Below are 11,908 nucleotides of genomic sequence, written 5' to 3'. Positions count from 1 at the left end.
TTCCCTAGTGAGTTTCCCCAAGCTTGCAGGACCGAGTTACTAAGCACAGTAACCCTTGCTCCCATGTCCACTATCCCCTACCATGCAATGTCTCCTAAGACAACGACATGTAAGATTGTGTACATCTTGGTGCCCTCCCAAAAGGCATTTACATGTGGGGACTTATACATTGGATTCAGTGTTAGGCTTGGTATATGTGTCACGATATCGTGGTCTTATGCCATCCGAGTGCTTGTCTTCTTAAGAAAGTTGTCTACTTGTATGGCTTCCTCAATGACTCTTGCAAGCAAATTCCTTTGTATATTTGAGTTGCTTGCAAGGGCCTTATATAGTTCCTCTTCCTTGTGGATCATGTTGATGAATATGGTAGAGACCACTCTCTCATAGGCTACTATGTTGTTGCAGATATCCTCTTATAAAGGCTCCTCACATGTGTGATATAGTCTCGTATGTCCTCTTTGTCTTTCTGGCTTATATTCATCAACTTAACAATGAGGTTATCAGAGTATCTGCCTTTGAGAATCTCTTAATGAAGAGGTTCCTCAATTGGGCGAAGTCATTGCGTTCAACATTGTCTAGACTAACAAACCACGTTTGTCCCTCATCTCCAAGCAAAGATTGAATGCACGTGCTCGTTGAGCGGGGTCAATGAGGTTATTAGCCTCACATACCTGCTCAAACTGCTCGACAAAGCTACAGGGGTCATTTCCTGCCTGATATTTATCTACTTGCTTTGTAACTATGGGAATTTTCATTTGGCCCTTGGCATTTGGGATAACTCCCAACCCAACTAGCAATGATGCTGCCAAGACTACCCTACTCTGCTCAATGCTAGCATTATCTAGCAATCTTTTGGTGAATAGCTCTCTTAGTGTGAGATCAGCTTTTAGAACTCTCTCCCTATCGACATTGCTTCCTGTTCTATTCCTATCTAATATGGCTAGGATCCTGTGAACCTCATTGAGCTCTCTCTCATGACGCAACCTCTGAGCCTTTTGCTCTTGACTATAACTTGCCATGCACTGCAATGCCATCCTTGTTAGTCTCCTCTCTTCCTCAAGGTCGACTATGACATCTGCCACCACTCATCTTCCATGGTGTGCTATCCTCGTCTGTTGGTCATATTGTGTGACAAGTCATCGGATGTCGTCGGGCTACTTAGCCATGCTAAGGTCAAGATCGAGATCTCAACTGTTCTCATTCTAGCTGATGCCTGCCATAATAGTTGCCTCCTAACCCACTAGTGCGCTATGAGGTCAACTAAGTTGGCTAGAGACATATCTCTAATCTTGGCAAGCCTTTCCTTCACTTGGCAATGTGATGGTTCGGTCCCCTTTGTATCTTTGTTCCTGGTTTTGTAGGCCCCTTGTCCGATTCTTTGGGGTTGTACTCGTATTGGTGGATGCTTTTTAGGTTAACTTCCCTTAGTGTGTTCCTTGTTAATCCAACGGTTTATGAATGTGCAACACTTATATACCATCCGTGCATCTTGATGTGCACTATGCAAAATTAAGCTTTCTAGTTTCCACACGTACTTAAATGCCTATAGTATCGAGTGTGACCTTTGATGAAGCCAAATGCTTCAATTAGTTCTTGATCTTGATGCTTTTGGAAGGGGTTTTGATTACTCTCGATCAGTTGAGACTAGGTTCTCTATGGGTTGTGACAGTGGTCTACAAGCCCAATGAGTCAACTTAGGCCAAAGGTCGAATCTTTTACTCCCCCATGGACTGCAAGGTTAAGGTTCCTTCTTTCTCTAGGTGCAAACAGTCCTACAGTTTCATTTACGGGTTCAAACTCTAGCTTGGTCACTAGTCAGTTGGGAATAGGCCCTAGCAAGCCTCTGAAGGGTTAAAAACCCAATCAGATAGGGTTCTGTATAACTGGTTTGAGTCCCATACTCAAATATCTAAGCGATCAGCATGGGATTTGGATGAGGGGTGCCCGTGTGAGTGTTTGAGGTTGGCCATTTGAGGCCGATCATCCAAGAGATTGGTTGTCCGAGGAGGTGCCCAGACTTCGATGTCCAAGACCAAGTGGTCTCCGTCCAAGTCAGTGGACACCTAAGAGGGTCACTCAAGTGGCTTGGACATCCAAGCCACTATTACGACTTGGCTGTCTGAGACCCGTGGTCACCTTTCGAGCAGTGCCCTAAAATCCATCGAATGGAAAAAACGTTCTATTCAATGATTTAATACTATAATTCAAATTATCCAGGTGTCTAGATCAATACAACAATCAATGAGCGAGTTTCAAAACATACCTAGAAGAGCTGAAAGTGTGGAGGAGAAGGATCATTGGTGCAGTAGCCTATGGACCTGTCACTCCCGTCTCTCTCTCACTAGCTCTCTCTTAGTCTCATTTAATGCAAATGAGCTCTCCCCCCTTAATTCACTTTTTGTATTCTCTCTTTCTCCCTTTATCTTCTGCTTTTCTTCTTGGACATGCAAAATCTAATTCCTTTCTTCCAATATTTCCTTGTCTTGTGGTTATCTAGACAGTTATCTTTTCCTATTTTTCCTTATTTTACAAACCTTAGTGTCTCAAATCTAAAACAAAACACATAACTCTTACTCTAACTAATGCAGAGAAAGCTTCCTACATCGAAACTAATCTACAAAAGGGATCGAATAGCCTCTAAATCCCATGCTTCCTACCTAAAACCAATTGTCGATTCGGAGTTGAACTCCTACTTTGTCACTCGATTTAAAGTACGTAAGTACTCGAGGCTTGAATCCGTTTGTCACGGCAATAGAACCAAAATGTGAGAGCTCTCAGGCAATCGCCAAGACCTTCGTACCAGTTATCGCTTCAAGCATTTCAAGCCAAGTGCAATGGCTATCTCTCACATAGCCATACACGCTCTCACACCTACGAGTATAGTGAGCTCACCTTCATGCTCAATTGAGTTGCCTCCTTTTGTAAGCTCTTTGGTAGCTCCACGATCCAAGGTGTAAGCTCAAGTAAGCTCGATTCTTGCACTCCAAGCTCTTGCTCCATTGTTGCGCATGCTCCATCCAAGGTGTAAGCTCAAGATTCTCACACTCCAAGCTCCATGCTCCATTGCCACGCATGTGAGATAAGAAAAGAGAAAAGAAGAGAGGAGAAGATGGAGAGCTTCTCCACCATGGTCCCTCACCCTTGTATACTCACTCCCTCACACTTCCTCTCTCAAGCACAAGCTCAAGCAAGCAAGAACAAGAAGAAGAAAGCTAGTTTTGGCCACACACAAGAGTGTTCCTCTTCATTCACTTTTTCCTCTTTTATACATGTCCTTCTCCTCTTTGGATACCCATCCCTTTTTACATGACTAGGTGTTTTGGCCTAGGCCCTCTTTCCTTATTCCTTCCTACTTTCATGGTTCCTTCACCAATGCCCGTCTACATTTACCAATTGCACAAGAGGGAACGTGACACTCTTTTACAAAATCAATTACAATGCGTCCAATGCTTTCCTTGCTAGAATATTTGGTACACATGCTATTGTGTGCTTCCTTTTACATTGAGGCTTTTCTTGCATTTTTTCAAGCTTGCCTTCCTCTTCCGTTTTTTTTTTCCTCGCCTTAGACTGTCTTCCATTTCTGCATTTTTTTGGGGCTTTTTCGTTCCGTCTTGGACTTCCAAAGGTGTAACACAGGCTTTCCAGCTTTCGCATGTGCCTAAATGCCTATAATACCAAGTGTGACCTTTGATGAAGTCAACTGCATCCCATCAATTTTCTATTATTGCTGCTTTTAGAGGGGGTTTTAAATATTCCTAACAGTTGAAATCGGTTCCTCTACAGGTCGTGCCAAGTGGTCAGCTAAGTGGGTAAACTCAGGTCTCTATCCACAATAACAGCCAATGGTAGCTCTTTCAATCACCCTCGGGCTACTAGGTCAAGGTTTTCAAGTGCAAACAATTCTACAGTTTCACCTACTAGTTCGAACTTCACCCTAGTTTGCTATCAATCGTCACAATAGGCTTTAACAGGTCCCAAAACTGTCAAAAATCAGCCAAAACTTGGTTCTAGTCAACTTGTTTGAGTCCCTGACTCAGCCATCCGAGTCGCTAATTCGGTCATCTGAGTCAACTCCTCGAAGTATCTAGCCATCCAAGTGACCAGACTTGGACTTGAACGAGGGGGCTGCCCGTCCGAGCGTCTGAGTGGTGTTGGGGTAAAAGGCCCTTGGGCTTGCCCATGTATAGTGACCACTCATATTCTTTATTCATATATATACGAAAGTGCAATAAGGCTGTCATAACATTGTTGACAGCACCTACATTGTGTGTGCTCTTCTCTCCCACGTCTCCTACATCCCTTTCAACTAGTATCAGAGCCACTCCTTTGCGAGCTCTTCATGCCATCTACATGAGGTATGAGGTCTTGTTCTCTCTCATTCTTCAATCCACAGAAGTACAGTAGAGTTTACAGGTTGGGGCAACCATTGATGAGCTTCCCCCTTGAAGCTTGAAGCTTCCCACCTTGCTTGGCTTGTTGAGGCTTTGTTTGGGCCTTCATTGGCACCTATTGAGCCCCCTTGTGGCTCCCTTGAGCCCCCCCTTCATCAAAAACGTGATCAACCCCCTTCAAGACAGTTTGCGCCATTTTTTGGCAGGCCTTGGACAACATGCGATCATTCTCCAGCTCCCCCACCCACTTGGCTACTCATTGGCACTTGATCTTGGTCCATTAGACCCCTCGACACTTGGCATTTGACCCCGGCATTTGGCATTTGACTTGGCATTGATTTGTGGGCTGATTTGCTTCAGTCCAGGACTATTCACAGACAGTTTACAATAGTGCTACATTAGCATTTTATGTTTGGGCCACATTGGCATTGACATTGGTCACCCAGTTGGTCTCGAATGCTCCCCGAATGATGTGGAAATGTATGCCTATCATGTGAGATGGTTTTGGAGCTGATCTTGCTTAGCCATTGACTATTTTACACAGTCCACAGGCAGCCCAAAACAGAGCAACCCCCTGTCATTACATTTTATGCTCATGCTACATGGTCATTTGATGTCCAATTATGCCCTGTTGTGCCTATATGTCTGGGAATGTATGCGTATGAGTTGGCACTTGATTTGAGCTTGGTTTGAGCATTATTTTACTCAGTTTTGGACTATTATTTGCTGCTGGAAACTTCAGGGCTGAAGCTATTTATGCTATAGTTGGGTTATGCCTATTGGTCACAGGGTGCTCCCGACTACTCGGCATGATGTCATGATGTATTTGGACTATTCCACATATCTTGTTTATGCTCGGGAATGTTTTTGAGCTGAGATTAGAGCTCGATTTGGGTTTGACTGTCACTTCTTTGTAGCTGGCATTTCATTTATGACATGGTTTATGCCTAGGCTACCCAATATGGGTTATGATGTCTTGGTGAATGCTTTATGCTTTGGCTATGGATGGCAGTTGTTTGAGCTCGTCTCGACATTCATTTGAGTATTCCCTTGAGTAGTTGGACATTGAATTAGCTTTTTCCGTTACGACCTTGGATGCTATATGGGATTTGATGCTCTGATTATGAATCTTGGCTATTACTTGGATACACTTACAAGTATTGAGCAGTGAATTGCTCCCTTGTTTTGGCAGTTGCCTATTGACCTGTGATTGCTCGTTTGCATTTGATATACGGGATACTTACTGATCAGTGGACTTGGATAGTGCTTAGGATTTACAGTTACGGCCATCCTGCTTCTTTGTTGTATGGCATCTATGCTATTTGGGCCACTATTGCCCGTGTATGTCAGGGAGCAGTTGATCTTTATGGCCACCTGTGTATGCACATAGTTTGCTGCTATGTAGTTTACAGAGCCTCTTACCTGGATGCTTTTACACAGATTTTTGGGCTTTTATTGGAGCTTGATTCTTGCAGGTTTATTTGCCACCTGTCGTTCTTGGCTGGACATGTATGTCAATACATGGTATGAGGCATTGCAAAGTTATGTATACTCTTGTGTTTCGGCTATGCTTATGCATTTATGGCTCCGAGGCATGCTTATGCTTTTATGGCTGCGAGCTATAGTGGTTGGATATGTCATGCTTTTGTCTGCTAGGCTTGTCCGTGTGGGAGCTTTTGCATCCGTGGTTGATGCCCTTGTGTTCTCCCAGTCTGGTTTAGATGAGTCCCCTTTGCAGTATGCTATGATGACTTCCAGCTCTTCTAGTCATGTAGACAGTCCTCTTGATTGTTCTCTTTGATGAGAGTTCCCCTGATTCTTTGAGCTCCTTGGATGTATTGGATAGCCCTACTTATGTATTTCTTTTAGATTGAAGACCACTTTGAAGAGGCCCTTGCCACCATAGTACGTTTGGTCCATAGATCCTTCATCTTTGAGGATTGTCTTAAACCATGTAGTCACTTTAGAGGCTTTTGGGGATCTCCTAGTGAAGAGCACCAACATAACTCTAGCATTGACTTTAAGTACACTAGAACACAACTTGTTGGCATCTAGCATGGCCTTCTTCATAGGGCCTATGATTTATCTTCCATGTTCTTCTTGATACGCTTACTAGTATTTCAGAGATGAGTTGGGGTTTGTTCAATCCTTAGCTTCTTCTTCTCTTCCCTATCCAATGATTTTGTATGTAGACATTTGATCTTGACCAATGGTGCAGTGGATTTCGTACTCCCATGATCTAGCTTGGAGTTGTTGCACTTCGTTTGTGCAAGCCAACTGCAATCTTGCTACAATAGGATTAGCTTGCCATTATTGCTCATGCTCTCTCCTTCCATATCTTCATCTTGCCAGTCCTAATAGTGGTGTGTACAGGACAAGCTTGGCAAGTTCTGGTGTAGTGCATTGTGTGCGAAAGAAAAGCCCTACGTGGCCACTCTTGCTAATGAATTAGTTTAGTGACTTAATAAATTCGCACGCACGCATTTAAGACTACATTTCACTTATTCGAAATTCCACCAAAAATGGAAGGTACAATCATTATTTATTACTTTTGGCTTTTGGGTAGGCCACATTAAAGAGTTTTTGCATTTGTTACCAAGCATGTTTTCCATGTGCATTGCATTGAAGCATGTATGGTCTCTCTCTCCCCCCTTCCCCACAAAAAAGAAGGAAAAAATGAGAAATCCGGAATAAAAAGATAGTTGCGATGAGAAAAAACATTTATTTGGGGGGGGGGGCACGAATAATTATGTCTGAAGTAAGTTAAGGCCTAAGGAATGCGAAGGTACGGCGAGAAAAAAAATAATAATTTGCGATCGAGATTTAGAAATTGGATACATTCCAAGGTGCAGGTAAGACCGTTCAAAAATCCCTTTTAATATGCGCTCCGCGAGATCTTAAATATAATTAATTATTAATGATTATTAAAAAAAAAGGCAGGGATTAGGGGGTTTTTAATAGAGCGAACGAATTCCGGATTTGTTCTCTCTCGACTCTCGAGTCTCTCACTCGACTCATTTCGCACTCTCTTCTGGTCTCGTTGTTTATGTTTTTCTCTTCCTTTTGTTTTTGGGTTTGTGCGAGCGCGCGCTCGCTTGCCCGGTCCTGTGCGGGTGGATCTGAGTATGCTAGCTAGGGTTTGCTTCTGCTGCTGCTGCTGCTGCTGCTGCTGAAGCTCCCCCGCCCTCCGGCACCGTTCGAGCAGCTGCTATGGGCTTCACCTCCTTCGCAGGCCGCGTTCTGTTCTCCGCCATCTTCATCTTCGCTGCTTGGCACAAGTACGGCATTCTGACTCGGAGAGTGTGTTCGCGCTCTCTCTCTCTCTCTCTCTCTCTCTCTCTCTCTCTCTCCCCTCCGATCTCACTTATCCAGATCCCATTTTGATTTGTCACCAACTTCAGGACGTCATCACCTTTTATTAGAATTTGTACTCTGCACACTAACAGCTTGGATCTGATCGGTTCATCGAGGGTGCTAATAATAGCCGGCGCCTCCCATATCTGGATCCCGTTTAAGATTCTGAATCAGAACATCGTCGATGCTCCTGATATGGCTTCTTGATACCCTGATTTACTAGTTGCTCTTCTTCGAGCGTGTGGTCTGCTACGGCTCAACGTGTGTAATATTTTTGTTCTAGCTTAATGTTTTAGTGGCCCTATGTTGAGGGCTGCATTATTATTGAACTGTCACTGGTGGATAGGTCTAACCTTCTGCATACCGTCTCTTCGATTCTCCTATGCTTGTTTGTCTGCTGTTGGTAGCTCTGATATTGCTACAATGCTGGTGCTGCCTACCCATGTCTGCTGTGTCCGTCCGTTTGACCGTGCGTCTGTTTTCATCTATTTTTGGCAAAATAGAAGCGTTCGGAAAGTATTTTATCCTAGTAGTGCAACAAAGTGCTCTTCCCCTGCATCAGTTCTAACACGTGGCTGTCTGTACAGGATTACAGATTTTGGTCACGATGGGGGAAGCGCAGTTAAGGCTATGGAGCCAAAGATAGCTGCACTCAAGGGTCATATTACAGGGGCCTTTGGCATCAACCTTCCCGAAGTCGAGGTTTGTAGCTATTTTCTACTCTGTCTGTCGCTGAAGATTCTTACAAGGAAATAACATGGAGCTTTTGATCATCCTGTTACTTGCTGGAAGTTGGGTTCTGCACGCCAATAACTTGACTGCGAAGATGCAATGTTCGCATTCTAAATTACATGTTTGTTTTGGTGTTACAGCTCAAGTATTTGTTGATGGTAGCAATAGCTTTGGAAGGCTTGGGTGGCATTCTCTTTACAATTGGAAGCAGCCTTGGTGCTTATTTGCTGGTAACTTTGACTCAACGTTTGTATTGTTTTGTTCATTGTTATGATTTCCTATTTGTACGATTCATTTATTGCCCTGTTTCTGGAGGATGAAATGTTTACATTTATGCTATCTCAATGGGATCTCGTGGTTTAACCCGCGGGTCTTAAACTGGGGTCTGTACTTTTCTGCATTACTTGCTACATCAACGTTTAATAGTTTTGGTCAACATGAACTCAACTGTTAATTCTTTGCAGCTCCTCTTTTTGGCCATTGTCACACCGATAATGCATGATTTCTACAATTTTGACATTTCAAGCCCAGATTACGTGAGGGAGTTCATTCAATTCCTTAAGGTGAGCCGCAGTTGTTAAAACTGGAAGCTACTGATGGAAAACTATTCTGGGCTGAGAAGTCCACACTTGACAAATTAAAACCTTTTTATGCGTTTGCATTCAGTCTTTTTATTGTTTGTAAAGAACAGATGAATGCAAGTTCTTGCATGTAAGAAGAGGAAGGTCTTTCCTTACGGAGCAAAGTTTGATGCATTTCTTTTCTATATGTACAATATATACATAGTTTTGATGAGTATGGCACTAACCGAGCATTTGATTACAGAACCTTTCCCTGTTTGGAGCTCTCTTATTCTTCATAGGCATGAAAAACTATGCCGCCAAGAAGTCAAAGAAGAAAGTTGTGAAGGTGAAGCCAAATTAATGAAGGGCGTGATCCCTTGGAGTTGCTGAAGAGCTTCTGTATCTGTTAGCTGGAATAGCGAATGCGGGCCCAATTTTGCATCGCCTTTAGCTGTGCGTGGTCTAGTAAAAGCCACTGTTGTAGGATAGCAATATTCATGCCAAATTTGTTGACACTGGCACTCTATTTATGAGGCCAGCCAGTTGGTTTATCACTTGGCTTTTTGATGTAGGCTCGAGTATGATCTATTAAAATTTACTGATTTGGGGTTCTTTCCGATAAAGTAATCTGAAGTAGATCTGAAGTGCCAGTGTTTCTGTTTTGCGCATTCTTTTGTCAGGGAGTGTCCTCAAAAACATCTCTGTGCTCTTACTCTACTTCTATTTAGTAGCAGTAAGCGTTTATTTGGTTTGCTTTCATTAAAGCATTGTATGGTACAGGTCAGTCTTCTGTTTCAAAACTCCTGAAATTGTGCAGATTCCAGTATGTCTATGTGGTCAGTAAACAGTTCATTTAACCATTCAATCTCTGAAAGTATTCGTTCCCATTCGATTTAGTTAGTTGACACTTCTCCCAAAATATTGGGCTGGTTTTGTCAGGAGTATTGATCTGTTAGGGATTGCGTGAGTATTAATCTGTTAGGGATTGCGTGAGTATTAATCTGTTAGGGATTGCGTGAGCTACATGAAATTCAGTCTTCACATTACCTGAAGTTGCTCCGTATAGCGGCTCCCTTTCCATGTTTTGAGAAACGTTGCTTCTGTTGGTTGTCTGAGATGCTTGAGGGAGTCAAATTTGTCTTTACTGGGTGTCCTGTTATTGTCTGAGATGCCTCATCGGCACTTGGGATCTAGTATCTGTGACATCTTTATAAGGTTTCTGTTTTAATTTCCCAAGGCATCAACTAAGGCAAACAAAGAATGGATCAAGAAGGTAACCTTGCTTGATAAACATGTTGAGGGAAAGTGAGGCTTTTTCGGGGGGAGGCATTTTCTTGCGGACTATAACAAACTTGATAAATTTCTTGAATAAATGCATATCAGCTAGTGATTTGAAGAATTAGAAGAGACCACTCAAGCCTGTCATGCATAGGTTTCATCAAAGTCCATCTAGGACAAAACAGTTTTCCTTGGTGTCTCGAGCGTACTCCATCCTCCCAAAGAGAGTCAAGGATGTAGTTCCTTATAGTGAAAGTCCTTTTGTTTTCTTCTAGTCCATTGGTCCAGGTGGCTTGTGATCCTCTTGGCAACTATGGAAGGACTTGCATCTTGATTAATAGCCTTAGTACCATCCACTTTGACCAACAAAGGAAGTATCTCCCTATCTTTTTCCTCTTTGGGGAGATTGAGCATTTCTTTAATGTCTTGTCTATTCTATTAGTCCACCAAGCTTTGGTGAATAGGCTTAATTGTTGAGCCTCAATGATCTTGTTGTGTTTGATGTCTAACTTGACTTTGAGAAGGGTTGCTCAAGCATCATAGTTCTTAGCATCAACACTTGGCAACTCATGATGTTGCGAATACTCGAGGGCTCTTCATAACTCACAACATTCAGAATTTTGGAGGGTTCCTTGCTTTTTGATTTGAAGAGCCCTATTCCTCATTTTAACTTAATGCTCTTGGGATAATTAAGTTGTGCACATGTTGTCTACATGTGAGATGAAGTTGAATGTGAGTCACATTGATAGACAGCCCTAGCTAGCTTGGGCAATGTGGGACATTGATGAAAGTTGTGGTGGATGAGAGTTTATTTCAAAATTTGCTCTTGTTTTTAATCTTATTATTGGGATTAGTATTGTCATAGGAATGTGAAGATTTAACTTAATGCTCTTGGGATAATTAAGTTGTGCACGTTGTAAGTGAGAAAGTTGAATGTGGGTCATTGTAATAGACAACCTTCGCTTGGGCAGCGTGGGACATTGATGAAAGTTGTGGTGAACAATTGTGAGTGGGCAAGTGTGAGTGAACACTTGGGAGGTGGGGGGATTGGAGTTCATTTCAAAATTTGCTCTTTTTATTGGTATTATTATTGTTGTGGGATTGTGGTATTATTATTGTTGTGGGATTGTGAAGATTTGACTTAATGCTTATGGGATAATTGAGTTGTGCATGTGTTGTGTACATGTGAGATTAAGTTGAATGTGAGTTAGTGTGATAGAACACCCTAGCTTGGGCAATGGTGGACATTGATGAAAGTTGTAGACAAGTGTGAGTGGACACTTGGGATAGATTTTTCTCAATAAACATTGAATGGTCCTTTTAGAATCACTTCCAAGGTCATGGGGATGAAGCAATCAATCAAATCATTTGGGTAGTGGGGGACATTGGAGAAAGTTGTGGTGGACAAGTGTGAGTGGACATAGGTTTTTGTCATAAATATTGATTGGTCCTTATAAATGATTGTCATAGGGGGGACTGGGCAAATGAGAGCTTATTTCAAAATTTGCTCTTGTTTTATTTTATTTTAATTGTTATTATAGGGATTATTATTGTCATGGGATTGTGAAGTTTTCACTTGATGCTCTTGGG

At 42.5% G+C, this 11,908-nt stretch overlaps 1 protein-coding gene across 1 annotated transcript; it reads left to right on the top strand.

Moving 5' to 3' along the window:
* Positions 1-7,376: 7,376 nt before the first annotated feature.
* On the top strand, positions 7,377-9,652 carry LOC148008700 (uncharacterized). Its single transcript, XM_087674056.1, has 5 exons — positions 7,377-7,669; positions 8,333-8,447; positions 8,618-8,707; positions 8,942-9,040; positions 9,303-9,652. Exons 1-5 carry the CDS (start codon positions 7,602-7,604, stop codon positions 9,399-9,401), a joined length of 471 nt encoding a protein of 156 aa, XP_087530182.1. The 5' UTR covers positions 7,377-7,601; the 3' UTR covers positions 9,402-9,652.
* Positions 9,653-11,908: the final 2,256 nt, after the last annotated feature.

Source organism: Lygodium microphyllum, unplaced genomic scaffold (assembly GCF_053477565.2).
Source record: "Lygodium microphyllum isolate KBCC unplaced genomic scaffold, Lygodium_microphyllum_v1.1.10 scaffold_78, whole genome shotgun sequence".
NCBI classification, from domain to species: domain Eukaryota; kingdom Viridiplantae; phylum Streptophyta; class Polypodiopsida; order Schizaeales; family Lygodiaceae; genus Lygodium; species Lygodium microphyllum.
Note: the sequence above shows the minus strand (reverse complement) of the source record. Positions and strands in the feature narration are given on the sequence as shown.